This window comes from Bombina bombina, chromosome 5, assembly GCF_027579735.1.
Source record: "Bombina bombina isolate aBomBom1 chromosome 5, aBomBom1.pri, whole genome shotgun sequence".
NCBI lineage: Eukaryota > Metazoa > Chordata > Amphibia > Anura > Bombinatoridae > Bombina > Bombina bombina.
The window spans coordinates 1,062,069,176-1,062,088,524 of NC_069503.1; the positions used below are offsets into that span (position 1 = coordinate 1,062,069,176).

The 19,349-nt window shown below is 36.8% G+C and overlaps 1 protein-coding gene across 1 annotated transcript in view; it reads right to left on the reverse strand.

Annotated features, from left to right (window-relative positions):
- Positions 1–14,535, reverse strand: part of FBXO32 (F-box protein 32) — a 33,888-nt gene extending 19,353 nt beyond the window's left edge. Inside the window, exons 1-4 of the mRNA XM_053715333.1 lie at positions 14,310–14,535; positions 9,720–9,829; positions 7,949–7,998; positions 5,038–5,130 (exon numbers count right to left, since the gene is read on the reverse strand). Coding sequence (XP_053571308.1) covers positions 5,038–5,130; positions 7,949–7,998; positions 9,720–9,829; positions 14,310–14,422 — 366 coding nt within the window. The 5' untranslated portion in view covers positions 14,423–14,535. The remainder of the gene's footprint in view (positions 1–5,037; positions 5,131–7,948; positions 7,999–9,719; positions 9,830–14,309) is intronic.
- Positions 14,536–19,349: the final 4,814 nt, after the last annotated feature.

A 19,349-nucleotide genomic window follows, 5' to 3' on the forward strand; every position in this document is an offset into this window, starting at 1 on the left:
ATCTCCCCCCTCACTCCACATCTCCCCCCTCACTCCACATCTCCCCCCTCACTCCACATCTCTCCCCTCTCTCCACACCTCCCCCCTCTCTCCACATCTCCCCCCTCTCTCCACATCTCTGACTTCTCTCCACATCTTCCCCCTCACTCGACATCTCCCCCCCTCTCCCCACATCTCTCCACCCTCTCTTGAGCTGTTTGAGCTCTCTCCACGGCCCTTCAAGCTAGGCTCCGCCCCCTTCACGGGTCTTCGCGTTAGGCTCCGCCCCCTTCACGCTCGGCCACGCCCACTTCTGCTCGGCGCAGTCGGCAGAACAGTTAGGGACTTAGGCCAGGTGTGTTTGTCCTCGTGCTGTCTCTACTGCGCATGACAGCTTCGGACAAACACACTTGGCCTTTTATAGTATAGGATATAACAGTATTTGCAATCTGGCAGAAATATAAGACTTGTGGTTACTCAAGTAAAAACATATCTAACTAGATTCTAGATCTGCATAAAATGACCATTAGATTCAGTAGAATTACAGAATTTAAAAAGAAACATACATAATGCATACTCTAGACTTCAAATGAGAATTGGACTTTTTTCAGACAATTTTCAAAATGTTCTGCCATTTCCCTGCCCCTGTATCATGTGACAGTCACCAGTGAACTCTTGCACATGCCCAGTAGGAATCAGCGCCTCAAAGTGTGCTTATAAAAAGACTGTTCAGATTTTGATCATGGAAGTAAATAGAAAAGTTGTTTAAAATTGTATTCTCTATCTGAATCATAAAAGTATAATTTTGACTTAAAGGGACAGTATACACTCATTTTCATATAACTGCATGTAATAGACACTACTATAAAGAATAAGATGCAGATACCGGTATAAAACCGTTTTAAAAAAAAACTTACTTAGAAGCTAACAGTTTAGCTCTGTTGAAAAGGTAGTTGGAAAGCCCACTGCAAGTGGGAAATAAGACCCTCCCCCTTCTTTTGCATATGAAAAAACCCTTTACACAAACAGGAGCAAGCTGGAGAAGGTAGCTGACCGTATTCACATAAAACTTTGGGGCTTGGTTAGGAGTCTGAAAATCAGAGCAATGTTATTTAAAAATAAGCAAAACTATACATTAAAAAAAAACTAAAAAAACTTGATGAGCTATATAAATAGATCATCTACAAAACATTTATGCAAAGAAAAAAAATGTGTATAATGGCCCTTTAAGGTATAATAGGGCAGCAATTCAGTTTTGCAGAATACAATTTACAAGCACAACAAAGGAATATCACATGGGATAACAATGAGGGGGCAGACATGTAAAATAGTTTCCTTTATGAAAATATTGTGTGTTACCACCTTACAGTCTGCTAAACAGAAGCCATATGATATCACACTTGCTCCTGTCATTCTCTGTCACATGAATAGAGCTTGTCACTTGGAAGTGGCTCAGCATGACTCAGACACAGATCTAACGATTTATGTGCAAAATCATTCTCAATACTACCACAGGGCAAGGCTCAGCCAGTTTAAGATTAAATTAATTTTTTTTTAAATATTTTTTTATCTTGTATTTTTTCCCTATAAAGGCAGTCACTATTTTTGGTATTCTAAATGTGTTTTTTTATTTTTAAACTACTAAAAATAAAATGTTGACTATCTTAAAGCCTGCACATTAAATCTACTAAAATACTATAAAATATATTATTTGTACCACAATGCAAAATTACAGATGTAATATTATATAAACAATATCTTCCAATTTTAGGCACTCATCCACATTGCCTTTTGATTGTTTACAGATGCAATTAAAAAGATTTCTAGCTGTTCTCTTAGTGTGCACTAAATGTAAGAAATTTTGGCACAACAGAGTTTTTTTTAATTAATAATAAAAGAAAAATAATACAAATGAACATTGTATTGATACATGTATTATGACATAAGATACAAAGACGTAAACTATCAAACTTTTTCTAGCTGAATTCCAGTATGCTAAAAATGCCCTTAAGTATTTAGTTTCCTTAAATATTAATCCAATAAGTATTTTGGGCTTCCATCTGTTATTTAAATTGGATTAAGCTTGTTTGATTGATGAAAAATGATGCAAAAAAAAAAATCTGTTAATCTGCTTTGGGGTAAGTCTAAAAAATAATAAATATATATATATATATAGCACCATTATTTATTTAAAAAAAAAAAAAAAAAAAAACACCACAACAACCCCACACACCAAATTCCAGGTATCTGTCAACATTGGTGATTCATGATCATCAAGTTGAGCAATAACATACTTTCCAAGCATTACATGCTGTCACTGTCAGTTATGGATCATGTCACTCTGACTCAACATATCACATGAAAACGTATTGTGGTCCTAGGCCAGCACCTGTTGCCCAGTAATACGGGATTAGGTAGGAGTAAGTCAGACATCTGGGCATATACATTGACATCAATTCATGTCTTAAACAAGGGGCATTAAAGAAACTTTGTAGAATTACAGGAGTAAAAGAATTTAGATGGGTGGTAAAATAACTCTAGGATACCTAGGTTATACATAATCACTTAAAATGTGTTTATGACAGTGTACACCTAAAGTGTGTTAGTCTGTCCATTACCTTATCTACCTGTGTTTTACAGTGAAAAACTAGATCTTAAACTGTTCCACATTTTGCAGAATACTCCCAACTCCCAATACTCTCCTTCGCTATAATTGTCCAGAATTTCACAAAGTAAAACATACACGCTCACAAAATGTAAAATCACTCACAGTAGTTTTCAAATTCAAGTCATCACAATGGACAGGAAAGTCAGAACTGACTAGCTGCAATTTTTGCAAAATATTAATTTACAGGTTTAAAACTGGCATGAAATATATTTAGAAAAAAAAATTAAAGTCATAAAATCAAAACAGTCATTAGAGTGCACATCTCTAATAGATAAATGTTGCATTTTGTGAGCTACACTCGCACTTTGTCAGGAGTGACAAAACAAGGAAAAAAAACATACCATCCTTCTGCAATCAAATGGTTAATTTGAATGTTAGTAAAGATGGGTAATAGCTATTAATTATTATCTTCAAATAGTCAAGTTAAAAGCAAATTATGTACTAAGCATTTTGTATCCCTTTCGAGAAAAAAGTGCTACGTGAATAATAATTAAAATTCTGGGAACATGGATAGTTAATCTTAATTCAATTGACTACATTCTTTACCGAAAAGTTCAAAATACCATCTTGCTTAGCAAAGAAAGATTTCCAGACTTATTGGAATGTTATTTGGTCTCCAGAGATTTAATCATATAAAGGAGCACATCAGGAGAACGCAGGCAGCACATTTAGTTAAAGCTGGATACAAACACCATTTTACAATCTGCGTGAGCATTCTCTACCATTAAACAACAATGTCTATGAACCAATGACGCTTTCCACTCCTAGATGCAACGTGATTTATGAAGTTGGAGCTTCAGTGTACTGTCAAGTGCTCATGATATTATGGTTTTGAAACAGATAAACAAAAAGTGGCTGGTTATCTTGAGAGGTTTTACAGTTACTCTCTTCTGCCAACGTTGCATAAAGGCAATGTGCTAATCATAAATTACTTTGTCCTGCCAAGTCAAAGGTAAATATTATTACAAAAGAAAATGTTCCTCAGAGAAAAAAAAAAAAAGTATAAATATATTTTCGTTGATTAATCATTGAGGCTTGTAAAACACTGGCAGCCACTATGAAACAATCATTATGATGCCCCCGAATCACGTCTCAGGTTGGCCAACGTCCGACAACTTGCTTGCGATGCACATGTGTACCAGATCTAACAAAAAGTGTGATAACTAATTAAAAACACCCAAAATTCATTTGGCAAAAATAAGCTTAGCTTTTTTTTTTATTATAAGGTCAGTCAACACCAGAATTTTTGTTGTTTTAAAAGATAGATAATCCCTTAATTACCATTCCCCAGTTTTGCATAACCAACACAGTTATAATAATACACGTTTTACCTCTGTAATTACCTTGTATCTAAGCCTCAGCAGACTGCCCCCTCGTTTCAGTGCTTTTGACAGACTTGCATTTTAGCCAATCAGAGCTGTCTCCATGGTAAATTCACGTGCAAGAGCTCAATGTTATCTATATGAAACATGTGAACTAATGCCCTCTAGTGGTGAAAAACTATCAAAATGCATTTAGATTAGAGGCGGCCTTCAATTAGCATATGAACCTCCTAGGTTTAGCTTTCAACTAAGGATACCAAGAGAACAAAGCAAAATTGGTGATAAAAGTAAATTGGAAAGTTGTTTAAAATTACATGCCCTATTTGAAACATTAATTTTTTTTTCGGACTTGACTGTCCCTTTAAGGGGGAATATTATGAGAGTGTACAAGTAATAAAAAAAAAAAAAACACAACCTACAGTACTGTTTTTCTCAGCTTAAAACCCATGAGGAGCTTTAAAGAAGCAGAAGTCACAATTCAAGGGACACGATTTAATTTCATGACTCGCATCATACAATTTTAAACAACTTTCCAAGTTACTTTAAAGGGACACTGAACCCAAATTTTTTCTTTCATGATTCAGATAGAGCATGCAATTTTAAGCAATCCCAGTGTTTTTTTTTTACCCAAGTCTCAAATGATTGAGACTCAAGGCTAAACCTTAGTACATACTGGCTGTAATGCTAATGCCATAGAGCAGTGTTTTTCAACCGCGGTCCTCAAGAACCGCTAACAGGCCAGATTTTCATTATAGCTGAACCAGTGCACAAGTGAATTAATCATCTGATCAGCAACCATGGTTACTAACCTGCTCTCACCCAATAACTGATTATGTCACCTGTGCGCTAGTTCAGCGATAATGAAAATCTGTCCTGTTGGGGTTACTTGAAGACCGCGGTTTAGAAACACTGCCTAACAACACAAGTCAGTTGGCAGCCCATGCCTCAGATTTGAGAATTTACAGTGTAAGAGGAAAGCATATATGTGCTAAAATAGATCTAAAGAATCCGTTATACACAACCCACATTTCAGCAAAACTCTGCATAACATTTCTGAATACCACTTACTCTCACTACATAGTTGAATCTTCTGGAGTCCAGGATAGCAGTGGAAAAATCCAAGCGATTGAATGCTTCACCAAGTGTACAATATCCATGTCTCTGAAATATTAGGATTCGTTTTAGCCTCTAATGTTATCCATAACAGGAAAAAACATTCTTTGAGTTTTGTGAAATTAAACAAAAAGCAGAATATACAAATAGTTGTACTTGGAGCAGTCATATGGAATAAGTATTAAAAAGACCATATGTGCCCTATTCAGTAATCTGAGAGCAGATTAAGGACATGCATCTGAGAGCAGATTAAGGACATGCATCTGAGAGTGAGTACAGCTAATTTGGGAGGGTTGTAGAGTATTTATTTATCTTCCACAAAGTTCTAAAAGAAATCACAAGTCATCCCCTGCTAAATCTAATGGAACGACATCTCTAGTCAGTCTGAGAAATCCTAACTAAATTGTAATGGTATCATTCCACTTCATCTTATACGTATGTATAAAACTTAGACTAAATTCAACTGGATAACACAAATTAAAAAAAGGTATATAGAAGATTAAACGCATGTAGTGAAAATCATGAACACTAACACTTTTACACACACTAAGATAATTATAATTGTTAACATATTTTCATGATCAGATTTATTTATCTTCAAGGTCTAACATACACAAATGTCAGCAAAAAAAAAAAAAACCCAAAAAATTAAAGGACATTCTAATTAAGTTAAACGTGTGCACCTGGAATAACCTGTGCCACTTCAATTGAGGACGTAACCAGTGATTGGAGCATACATATATGCATGCTCCTGATTGGCTTACGGTTTTTATTGTCAACCACAGCAGCAAATGATCACTCAGTGTGTGCAAGGGTTAAAGACACAGTAAATAATAATAATAATAATGTGTTAATGAAGTGGAGATTTTTTATTTTTACAATAGAATACCCCTTTAATTGTAGTGGTCCTAACAATGTATGTTAAACTATGCCAAATATTTTTTTTAAAAAATGCTTTAACATAATATTTACACGGTCTGAGTAAGATTGAATATATTGTTAAAATGGTTGTACTATTTTTTCAACGTAAAGGGACATTAAACTGCCGAGTACAACTACAGTAGCATGGTTATTACTAATCATTCTATTGTTGTCCTCCTGTGTCTGCAAAGGTCTTCAAAGTTATTATCTTATTTTAATTTGTAACCGTTCACAAGTGCTACTTAGTGAAGTTCTGCATCTTCACACTGGGCGCCACTATCTTGGAATATACGTATTCTTGTTCACTGTAACAGAAGCAGTGCACGTTCACATATCAGTGATATTGTTGTCTTCTTGACAAGCTGTATCATGAATTTCAGCTTATTATTATGGTTTATTTGTACAGTGCCACAAGATTACGTAGCGCTGGAGTTTGCACAATACAGAGGGAGAGAAGTACATTTATTATCCCTGAGGGTTTTTTTCTAATTGCTTATGTAGCTTTTAAACAGTGTAAAGAACAAACTGCAAAATAAATGTAACCTCTTCTGCTTTCTATTGTGCAAGGCCAGGGATAGGCAAGTTGTCCGTGACTGGCCCTTGCAGTGTCCGCCACACAGGGAGGGAGGAGTAGGATAGATAAATGCTGGTCCTGACTCCTCCTTGACACCGCTCAGTAGCGGGAACGTGAGTGAAACAGAGGGAAGAAGCAAGCTGCCTGCAATACAGTCTGTGTCAAACGCCCGTGAGTCGTCACCTGTCCCGATTCGTTGATCTGTGTGGCAGCGTGGTGCTGGTGTCTGTGTGTAGAAGACTGCTGCCTACTCTGACAAACCTTACCTAACCAAGTAAGTAACCAACCATGATGATCATGCAATGAAGATCAAGGTGGGTGGGTTTGGTCAGAAGTTGCAGACTCAATACAACCCAAAAAAATAAAATCTAAGAATTTTGAAAACATTTTACACCAGTATAACACAAGCAGTCTTGATTTGATTACTAATTTGTACTTGTGGAACTAGACCAGTGGTCTCCAACCTGCGGCCCATTTGAAAGCAAAATGACGTATAGAAACATAGAATGTGTCTGCAGAAAGGAACCATTCGGCCATCTAGGCTACCCAATTTTCTGAATACTTTCATTAGTTCCTGGCCTTATCTTATATCTAGCATAGCCTTATGCCCATCCCATGCATGTTTAATCTCATTCACTGTCTCTACCACTTCTGCTGGATGGCTATTCCACCATGCATCTACTACCCTCACGGTAAAGTGTTTTTTTCAATGTTTTTAATTTGAAATGTACCTTGGTGTCCTTCACTAAGGTCTGTACTTTGGAAAATGTCAACCACAGCCTTGGTCCATGACTATCCCTGCGTAAGGCACAGCTGTCAAAAAGCCAGAACCGTCCCAGATCTGTGAAAACACTGCTTCTGTCTCAGGATGCAACAATACGCGCGTGCCAAGATGATGGGGCATAGGTGTTCCCTCTAAGGCAAGTTTTATGTGCAGTCCGGCAGTGAAACAGTTAATTCGTAAACCACATCCTTCAATTAGCAAACACTGCACAATGCAGACTGCAAAGTAAGGTTCCCTTATTAACCGTTTCCCTGCTGGGCTGCACACAAAACTGGTCTTAGAGGGAACATTTCCCAGGAAAAAGATGCAGAGTTTTACCAACTGGTTACTGTAATGGGTTAAGAGAACAGCTTTAGAGAGCTGCAGGTACAGGGGGGAAAACCGTAGCATAGTGAGTAGTAGCAGTTTAATGTCTTGCCAAACTAATTCAACAAGAATTTTTAAATGAGATTTAGTTAAAGGGACACTGAATCCAAATTTTTTCTTTCGTGATTCAGATAGAGCATGTAATTTTAAGCAACTTTCTAATTTTTTAAGTTTTTAATGTCTATTTAAATTTAAAAACACTAAAGCATACTTTTTTTTACCTCTTTTGTACTCCCTTTGTGTACATAGATCCATTTCTCTTGGTGAAGATCTATAGGGAGAAGAAGAAAATTAGTAACATCAAGTTAAACTTAAATCAACAAAATGTGAACAAAGTGTTTAGTTAAATGTACTTTTAAAATGTGAATAAATGTCAGTGTATTTTATCTTAGCCAACTCATAGAACAGGCACAAAGAAAACTATACCATGGCATACGTTTAAACGGCCTAAGTGTATTCCTACAAATATCCATCATTTTCAAGAAGGTAGGGAAGCCATATACTTCTTTAATAATTCAGATAGAGCATGACATTTTAAGAAACTTTCCAATTTACTCCTATTATCAATTTTTCTTTGTTCCTTTGCTATCTTTATTTAAAAAGCAGGAATGTGATGCATAGGAGCCGGCCCATTTTTGGTTGAGAACCTGGGTTATGCTTGCTTATTGGTGGGCAAATGTAAGCCTCCAATAAGCAAGCGCTATCCATGGTGCTGAACTGAAAATGGGCTGGCTGCTAAGATTTACATTCCTGCTTTTAAAATAAAGATAGCAAGAGAACGACGAAAAATTGATAATAGGAGTAAATTAGAAAGTTGCTTAAAATTTTATGCTCTATCTGAATCATGAAAAAAATGTGGGTTTAGTGTCCCTTTAAATAAATAAAAAAGTGAGGATATCATTCAATTTTAATGAGGCGTAAAATACAATGGGCCAGATTACAAGTAGAGCGCTAAATATTGCTTTCATAAAAGCGATATTTGCGCTCCACTTTGTTTTGCCAGAGCACGCTAATGTACACTGGTATTACAAGTTGTCAGCAATTATTAATTATCACATATCTGCAAACGGGAAAATTTGCTCGTTTGCGGGTGCGCGCTAATTTAGCGCTCCACTTGTAATCTAGCCGGATACATTTTATAAACATAGTATTGAGGTCATTTCCCACCTCCCTCTAGTCAAGGGTGCCGCCATATTGTGATCTAACTTTCCCTACATGCCAGTGCTGATCTGTTTGCACATGTGCAGTAACTCTCCTTATATACCTGCAGTGTAACTTCCATAAGGGTCCATAATGGCTGCACCTATGAGTAGAGGGAGGTGCATGAAATGTAACAAGCGTTTAGTGTCCCTTTAAATGTAGAAACTGAATGATACTGCTTACATATGCTATAATCATCCTGACACCCTGGTTTGTCTAATGGTAAATGTAGCAATGTGCTTAGTTTCTGGTATCATTTTATGGAACCTGTTTAGTGCCTAAAATCCCACTTTTTGTTTTTAAATGTAAAGATAAAAGCATAGAACTTGAGTAGATAAGCGACAAAGACTAGCAAGATTTTCTGTGCTGGTCACGGTTAGCCTTCTCACAAGAAAAAGATTTACCACTGTGGGTGTATAACATACATGTGTGTCTACCAGTGAGAATAAACCACCAATTCTTATTTGTATGGCATGGGTCACAATCATACTGCATTGCAATTGGCTTCTGTAAGACGTGGTTTAAACATACAAATTAATATTAAATCAGATATTTAAAACACAACAAACAAACATAAATATGGCCGATTCTTTCTCTCAGACTATAACTGGTCGATATTTATATTGCCCGCTTCATTTTGCACGTCACTTGCTGTTTCACCATCCCACGTATTACCTACACTTCCTGTAAAATGACATTTCTACTATATTTTTTTACTTGTTATATGACTGTACACGTGTGTTGCCATTGGTAACAGGAGCTAACAACAAATCTTGTCATCGGGTAACTTACATTGTATCTTTGTATTGTTATTTAGGAGATCCTTCTTTCTCTTTTTGGCAGCAATATCATAATTTAGATTATTGAAGATATTTTCCTTGTTGTGTGCATCATTGCAGTAGCTGTGTGACATGAATAGATTGTGATGATTAGTAATGACAGTAATAATAATAATTTAATTAGCAGCAACAGTTCACTTTTTCATCTACTAGTCAAGGTTATGTGTTTACCTTTACTATAAGCAGATAAGTGCTATTTTAAGTCTGAGATATATATTTCATTGTTAAACCAATAGAATCATAAAGTTACCACACTTATATATTTCCAATATGTGTAGGAATTTAATCTATTACTGACAAGATATTTTTAAATCCTGAAGAGGAAGCGGATTTTCTTTTGCTTTTAAAAGCAATTTAATATCACAGCATACATAAAGGGACAGTTTACTCAAAAATGTTCTCCACTTTAATTTGTTCCCAATGATCCACTTTACCTGCTGGAGTGTATTAAATTGTTTACAAGTATTTCCATTAACCTTATATTGGCATTTGCATTAGTTTATTTAGCCTGTGGTATCCCCACCCATCCTGAAAGTTTTTGGCCTCAAGGCCAAGCTGTGTTAACACAGCCAGTAGAAGAAATTACACTCCCAGTGGGGTATAGAAAATAAGGTAATAAAATGTTAATTTTCCATTGTTCTCTCCAAGTATTGGTGATTGGTTTATGGATAGATATAAGATAAAGAAGCATGTATATGTACATAATGTGATAAAGTAATGAGATCTGATTATATCTAGAAGCTCAACCCATTTTATTAGGTTATGGCTTCAAACACAAAATTAGCTAATTCATATACACAAATAAACCTTAAAAAAGCAAACCTCATACATATTATACTCTGCAGCTGGTAAATAAAGTAATTGGAAACACATTAAGGGAAAAACAATTTTATAGTATACTGTCCCTTTAAAACTCACAGACACTGATGCATAATAATACATAGTCTGTTTTTGAACAACGCTGTCTAATGATGCATTTACTTGTCAATACAAGATAAAGTAGCATGAATTGACCTTTATTCTCAAAATGGAAATGATTATGGGAAGTTGAGCCTGAAATATTGATACTATGATGAAACAAAAGTTTGTGAATAAAAAGGTATTTTTTTTAAAGTACTAAGTGCTGCTGTATCTGCATTGACAAGCTCAGTTGGTGGCCCCTTTTGCAGCATGTAGCGGAGTAAAGTGCCGCACTCCATAATAAAAATATCTGAACTAATGAGCAATGTATACAGTGAGCTAACTGTATCTCTAACACAACAGCATAGGATATCAGAAACCACAAATGTGCTATTCTACAGCCAAGATTAGAAAAATATATATACATTGTCACACTAATTTGCCTAGAGGTGATTTTACACCCAACAAAGAATACAAATTAAAAAAAATATATATATGGTGTGACTATTATAGCTCTTTAAACCTCTTGAATTAGTGGAACGCAATCATTAGAAACACATCTGTATAGAGGGCTAGTTTAAAGGTGCATAAAACCCAAAAATGTTGTTTCACGTTTCAGATAGTGAATACAATTTTAAACAACATTTCAATTTACTTCTATTATCTAATTTGCTTTGTTCTTTAGGTACCCTTTGTTGAAGAAATAGCAATGCACATGGGTGAGCCAATCACACGAGGCATCTATGTGCAGCCACTGAGTCTATTTATATACTATTTTCAACAAAGGATATAAAGAGAATGAAGCAAAAATAGATAATAGAAGTAAATTAGAAAGGTTTCATGTCCCTTTAAACTCAACTTGCAGAATGCTACATTTTGCAGAGTTTTATGCAGTAGCTGATGTCACAGGAAAGGTGATAATCATACTCAAGTTTTTGGGGGGATACTTGATGCAAATTCTACTAACGAAATGCTTATATAATATTTTGCATGCTTAACTTTCACAAGGACGTTAGTAATTGCTGATACATATTATTATGTATATGTTTAAAGACATCAGCATAACACTGCAGTAAATAAATCCCCTGCCAATCGCTCAGCTTTAGCAGTATTTATAAACATTTTATTAAACTGTTGGCCAAGATCTATTAAAGAACAGACGATAGTAAACAAAACATTAATCGTTTTTAAATTGTATCCAAAACCAAAGCCGAGGTCTCATAAATTTATGTAAACAAATACGGAAGCAATGACCACCCTTCATGTCTTTTACTGATCCCTAATGATGTTCACTTTGTTAAAGGGACATTAAACCCAAAAATGTTCTTTTATGATTCAGATAGAGAATACAATTTTAAACAATTTTCTAATTTACTTCTATTATCTAAATTGCTTAATTGTATTGATATGCATTCCTGAAAAAAAAAAAAACCCCCAACTATCTAGATAGGCTCAGTAGCTGCTGATTAGTAGCCGCACATAGTTTCCTTGTGTGATTGACTGACCCATGTGCATTGCTATTTCTTCAACAAAGGATATCTAAAGAAAGAAGCAAATTAGATAATAGAAGTAAATTGGAATGTTGTTTAAAATTGTATTCTCGGTCTGAATCATGAAAGAGAAAATGTTGGGGTTCCTTTAAAATAACAGAGCAAAATGAGGAAACAGCATTTAGAAGTGTAAAAAAACGCACCAGGAAATGCCTTATCAATATAGGATAAGCCAAAGAAGTGTACGCAATTAGTATATTATAAAATAGCTTTACAGTCAGTTCATAGGTATAAACCAGATAACAATAAATATGCTCTGTATACATATTTAATGGAACAGAAAAGTACAAAAAGAAAATGCTTTTTTACAAAGGATAACAAGAGAACAATGATAAGAGAAGTAAAATTGAGAAGTCTCTTAACCCCTTAATGACCACAATGTACCCTATATGTCACTGGTCGTTAAGGGTTTTTTCAGGACATAATAGCACAAGTCTAGCAAGAACACACTATTAATGCACTCCCTCCAGCAGGCTTTGTGGAATAGAGCAGTCTCAACGCTGGTGGCAAGACCGCGCTATAAAACAATCAAGTCCCAAAAAAAGGCCAGCGACATACAGGGTACGTCGCTGGTCCTTAAGGGGTTAAAAATGCATTCTTTATCTGAATCATAAAAAAGTGACTCATTTCTATTTTGAGGGTGATTATATATATTATTATTTAGCTTTTTGGTAATTATTTTGTTTGTATTGTACTGGTGAAAGTATGTGTTTTCCTCAGTTCACATTTGTACCTTTTTGTTAAAAATACAAAATTATTTTCCATGACTAAAAATAGATGCTGTTATTTTGTCTGAAATGTCATACAAATCAGAAAGCAGGCAGAGTAAAGATTTTGAAATGTTTATAAAAAGAATGGTGAGGTGAGGTCAAGTATTACTTTTTTTGGCACATGCCAACACTGGTACCTATTCAGAATTAAAAAGAACCTCAAATAAGAGTTTTTACTTTGAGATAGATAGATAGATAGATAGATAGGATATAGTATAGGAAATTAGGACTTAGCTATAAAAGTGTGTGTTGAATATAAAGCAACTGCACTGGATGAGTGTAACAGATACTAAACTTTTAATTATTCTTAACTAAAACAACAAATATTTACACAGTTACTGTAGCATATAGTTCCTCATTTCACATAAAGGATAATGCACTAGCTGTGTTGTCTATAAACAGCACAGAGCACTCTCCACAGCAAGAAACACTTGAGAAGTGTAACACATCCAACACTGGATACAGATGTTGACAGCTCATCTAGAGCGCCTACTGCTGGACACATACAGCATAACAAGTCACATGCTCTTTGTAAGAAAAAAAAAAAAAAAACACCTCTCAAGTAGTGGCATCTGACTCTGGACTCTAAAATACTCTCCCTGCCAAAGTGTTGTTTACATTCTCTTCTGATTAGTATTAAACAGGAAGCAGGCTTGAGTTAATGCTTAACACAGCCTGGGGCACCTAGGTATACAGAGAGCTGTACCAGTCCCTATTTTGTACTTGAATGCAAGAAACGCAAAAGTTCACATGAAAACCTGTTTTAAACGTGAACAAAGGGGATTACAAAAAAATAAAAAAAAATGTCAGAAAGGAACACAATAGTGCATACCAAAGCCATAATGATACTATTTATTTATGCACATGATCCCCCCCCCCAAAAAAAAAAACAAAAAACAACAACAATATTGTACCTCTGATCTGGGGAGTTGATCATTTAAATAAAGTGGTGAGGCTTTACTAGCATCATTTGCAACTAGAGTGGGTTACATAGCAACAACGTTGCACTGGACCTTTATTTTATACACTTATTCTCTATCATGTGACCGTTACAAGTGCTATATCAGGATACGGTAATCCTGCAGGACACTAAGCTGCACTAGATGCCTAAAGCTGCTCAATGGTACCCAGTGTGTGTTCTGCACCAGTGCCTGAGTCAGTACATGTAATCCGTATTATATAACCTATTGTATCCCTATTAGGCTCTTGTAAACAAGAACAAGTATATTATATGGGAAGCGCTCCCACCTCTGCACACTTGTACAATAAAACGCCGAGTACATTACAAGCTCCATATAAATATATAGTTAGTTATATGCATACCTGTTGATTTCACTGACAAAGTTGATTTGCTCATTAAGAAACCTCTTCCAACCATCCTCAGTTTTCACCCAGTTTTGCCCAGGAGACCTCCAATCCTGCCCTAGGAAAGGCATTGTGACCAGAAGTGATACTTTGTTCCTGGATATGCAGAAACCCTGTCTGCTGTGACAAAATCCCCTTTGCAGTCCCTGTTATGTCTTTGTACTGTTTTCTTTCTGCCTCATCTCTCTGTGCTGCATTATTTATAGCAGCTGCCTTTGTTGCCGGAAATGTGATCTGCTCCTCCCCCAACTGAGACACGTGGCTTTGTTTATGCCTCCTGATCTTTGTTATTGCACAACTGCCAGTGGAAACTAAATTCAGAGCCATGTCCTGAGTGCAACAGCTGCCCTGTCATATAATAACTAAACCCTGCTTGCCCCCAGGCCTGTGTGACTCTGCCTGCAGGTGAAAATAAACCCTTGTTATTTGTCAGGCTGTGCTATAAACATAAGGGACTTTTACTGGAAACCTTAACCCTTAGGTACCTGACCTGTAAGTAACCTGCTGATGTAAACAAGCTGTAATCTCAGGACCAGTCAATTATACAGTATATAGTACCACCAGGGTTATTTAGAGTTGTGTATTCAACTATTTTGTAATCAGTGAGAAATGTTTTATTATTATTATTATATTTATTTGCAATGCTAAATGTGTAATCTCAAAAGTAAATAGGAAGTGCGGATGGAAGATGGATGATCACTTACTGCCATGTAAATTATCTGCATTATTTATATAATTCTATCTATCCACCATTTACCACTCTTCTACTTCTGGGTAGAGTATTGGGCATGTAAAAATGGACTGAGACATTTAAAGTTGCTGTCAACTTTGAGGATTGGGGCTGTAATGATTGGTTGTGCTGTACCATGCATCAGCATCCCAGAACAGCCACTTGTCCCCCCCCCCCCCTGTGTTATAGCCTAGGGTGGGAGACAGTTTAAATCTGTCGCTTTTTCAGTAGTCAGTCTCATTGTCCCCACAAAACTGTAATGAGATGTAAAAAGTCCAATAATTGTTTAAAATTTAGTTGTGTGATGTATCTATTGCGTGATGTATATAATGGGACTTTATCTGCCACTCTGAGGCTCCAGTCCAAAGAATAGATTAGACTGGCATTTGCCTGCTCCCTCCAGATTTGCTCACACTTGCCATTCCCATTAGCCAATTGCTTTCTTCTGTCTCTCTGATACCAACCAATACCCCATGCAGGATTACTGGTATTTGCTTGCAACCTCTAATCATCATAGACACACTGGCAATTATCCAAATGCACTCTTCTGCCACTATGCTGTCAATCTATAGCACATGCACAGTTCATTGTCACATGACACAGTAGGAGACCTGGAGGGAAGCAGCAACTTATCTGACTGGCTTCAATTCAAGCAGTCTGCTCACTTGGTCCAAGGTCGATTCAAACAGCAAAATCTATCTAATCTATACATCTAAGACAGTTATCAAACATGAACTCTCTGACTTTGTAGACAGAAATCCCTTCAAAAAATATAGTTTGGAGATTACTTTTCACATATAAAGCACCGAGTCCCAGTATCATTGATGTTTTGTTTCTCTGCATCTTCAAATTTATTTTATTGATTTTTTTAAATAATTTTTATTAGATTTTTACAAATATAAAAATAAACAGAAAGAAACATTTACAAATATTTCTACACAGATCATAAATAATTTGTATGGAAAATACAGAGTTTACAGGTTTATTATGTCACAAAACTCAAGAGTAGAGGTGCAGATTATTATATACAGTATCTCACAAAAGTAAGTACACCCCTCACATTTTTGTAAATATTTTATTATATCTTTTCATGTGACAACACTGAAGAAATGACACTTTGCTACAATGTAAAGTAGTGAGTGTACAGCCTGTATAACAGTGTAAATTTGCTGTCCCCTCAAAATAACTCAACACAGAGCCATTAATGTCTAAACTGTTTGCAACAAAAGTGAGTACACCCCTAAGTGGAAATGTCAAAATTGGGCCCAAAGTGTCAATATTTTGTGTGGCCACCATTATTTTCCATCACTGCCTTAACCCTCTTGGGCATGGAGTTCACCAGAGCTTCACAGGTTGCCACTGAAGTCCTCTTCTACTCCTCCATGATGACATCATGGAGCTGGTAGATGTTAGAGACCTTGCGCTTCCCCACCTTCCGTTTTAGGATGCCCCACAGATGCTCAATAGGGTTTAGGTCTGGAGACATGCTTGGCCAGTCCATCACCTTTACTCTCAGCTTCTTTAGCAAGGCAGTGGTCGTCTTGGAGGTGTAGTTGGAGCCGTTATCATGTTGGAATACTGCCCTGTGGCTCAGTCTCTGAAGGGAGGGGATCAGGCTCTGCTTCAGTATGTCACAGAGCATGTTGGCATTCATAAAATATACAATATACGGTAGTGGTAGAGTAAAGTGTCAGACTCCTCAAAAAACTGTACCTGTACTACAGTAATAACCTTACATGAATAAAAAATAGATTTAAGAAGCGCTAAAAAAGCTAAAGACACAGGATTATCACAATTAATATGAACACATTTATTGTATACTCTGAATTAAATCATAAATACTTAAAAACCCAATCGTTATTTCTCCACTTTAAAATACATACATGCAATAGAGTTAATACTATGAGTGCGCACTCTGCATAAAATAAAAAATAGCTCTTTAAAAACAAATGTTATTTTACTGATAATGAATTTCAATGCTCTTGTTAAATGCCTACACAAACAAGTGTTCAATTTGGGCCTATAGGAAGCTTGGTTACACGTAGCAGTAGGTATCAAACAGTGTAACAGTTAATCTTCTTCTTTGTATCTGATACACAATGTCACAGTATAAAGCGCTTTATACAAATTCCAGGATCCTTTTACTGTTTCAAAAAAGCTTCTTTTATACAAACAGATTCTTGATCCTTAAATTCAGAATGGTGCTGTTACCTTGGTATATAATCCCACTGTCTTTCGCTGTTACCAATTTACTCCCAATCTTTGTTACCTGTATTGTAACCTTCGGGTTATAAGGTCTGAACTTCTCTGCCTTCCGATGACACTGTAACTTTAGAGTGTCTCCAGGCTGTCAGGTCTCCCCTCTGATTGCAGGATTCACATGGAGTTTTCAGGTGATGAGCTCCAGGCAGCTGTATACACTTGCACTCCCAGCTCTTAGTAGTTCCACAGCTTTTTTTCACAGCACAGTTGATTACTGCTCCACCAGTGGCTGCTAGTATTTACCCAATTATCTTTGCACCAGTTTCAATTTAGAAAGGTTTACAGTTTTGTCTAGAAACTTTTTTTTCTCTTTGCAGCGATTTAAAATTTGTTTCTTTGTCAATATGTTATCACAGGGTGTCACACATCAACGCGTTTCAGCTCCACATGAGCCTTTTTCAAGATCATGATCTTGAAAAAGGCTCATGTGGAGCTAAATTGAAATTGGTGCAAAGATAATTGGGCAAATACTAGCAGCCACTGGTGGAGCTGTAATCAACTGTGCTGTGAAAAAAAGCTGTGAAACTACTAAGAGCTGGGAGTGCAAGTGTATACAGCTGCCTGGAGCTCATCACCTGAAAACTCCATGTGAATCCTGCAACCAGAGGGGAGACCTGACAACCTGAAGACACTCTAAAGTTACAGTGTCATCGGAAGGCAGAGAAGTTCAGACCTTATAACCCGAAGGTTACAATACAGGTAACAAAGATTGGGAGTAAATTGGTAACAGCGAAAGACAGTGTGATTATATACCAAGGTAACAGCACCATTCTGAATTTAAGGATCAAGAATCTGTTTGTATAAAAGAAGCTTTTTTGAAACTGTAAAAGGATCCTGGAATTTGTATAAAGCGCTTTATACTGTGACATTGTGTATCAAATACAAAGAAGAAGATTACTGTTACACTGTTTGATACTTACTGCTACGTGTAACCAAGCTTCCTATAGGCCCAAATTGAACACTTGTTTGTGTAGGCATTTAACAAGAGCATTGAAATTCATTATCAGTAAAATAACAACATTTGTTTTTAAAGAGCTATTTTTTATTTTATGCAGAGTGCGCACTCATAGGGCGCCATGTACTAAATGGGGGGCGGACAGCTTCTTAACTCGCGAAGCTGTCCGCCCGCCTTCGCTACACACGGGCAGCGGATCTGTTGATCCGCTTGCCCGTATGTATCATTACACACTCATCGGAGTGTGTAATGCTGCCCCTTCAATTGCGCGACCAATCACACGACTGAAGGGGCTGTCAATCACAGAGAGCGAGCGTGCTCTCAGTGATTTTGCTTCGCCACCTAAGAGGTGGCGTAGGGTGTAGGAAGCAGCGGTCTAATGACCGCTGCTTCTTACATTGCGGGAAGCAGGCTCACATATGCGAACCTGCCCCGAAAAAGGCTCAGGAGCAGCTTTCGCTGCTTCGTACATGGAGCCCATAGTATTAACTGTATTGCATGTATGTATTTTAAAGTGGAGAAATAACGATTGGGTTTTTAAGTATTTATGATTTAATTCAGAGTATACAATAAATGTGTTCATATTAATTGTGATAATCCTGTGTCTTTAGCTTTTCTAGCGCTTCTTAAATCTTTTTTTTATTCATGTTGGCATTCATGGTTCCCTCAATGTACTGTAGCTCTCCAGTGCCGGCAGCACTCATGCAGGTCTAGACCATGACACTCCCACCACCATGCTTGACTGTAGGCAAGACACACTTGTCTTAGTACTCCTCACCTGGTTGTCGCAACACACGCTTGACACCATCTGAACCAAATAAGTTTATCTTGGTCTCATCGGACCACAGGACATGGTTCCAGTAATCCATGTCCTTAGTCTGCTTGTCTTCAGCAAACTGTTTGCAGGCTTTCTTGTGTATCATCTTTAGAAGAGGCTTCCTTCTGGATGACAGCCATGCAGACCAATTTGATGCAGTGTATGGTATGAGCACTGACAGACTGACCCCCCCCCCCCTTCAACCTCTGCAGCAATGCTGGCAGCACTCATACG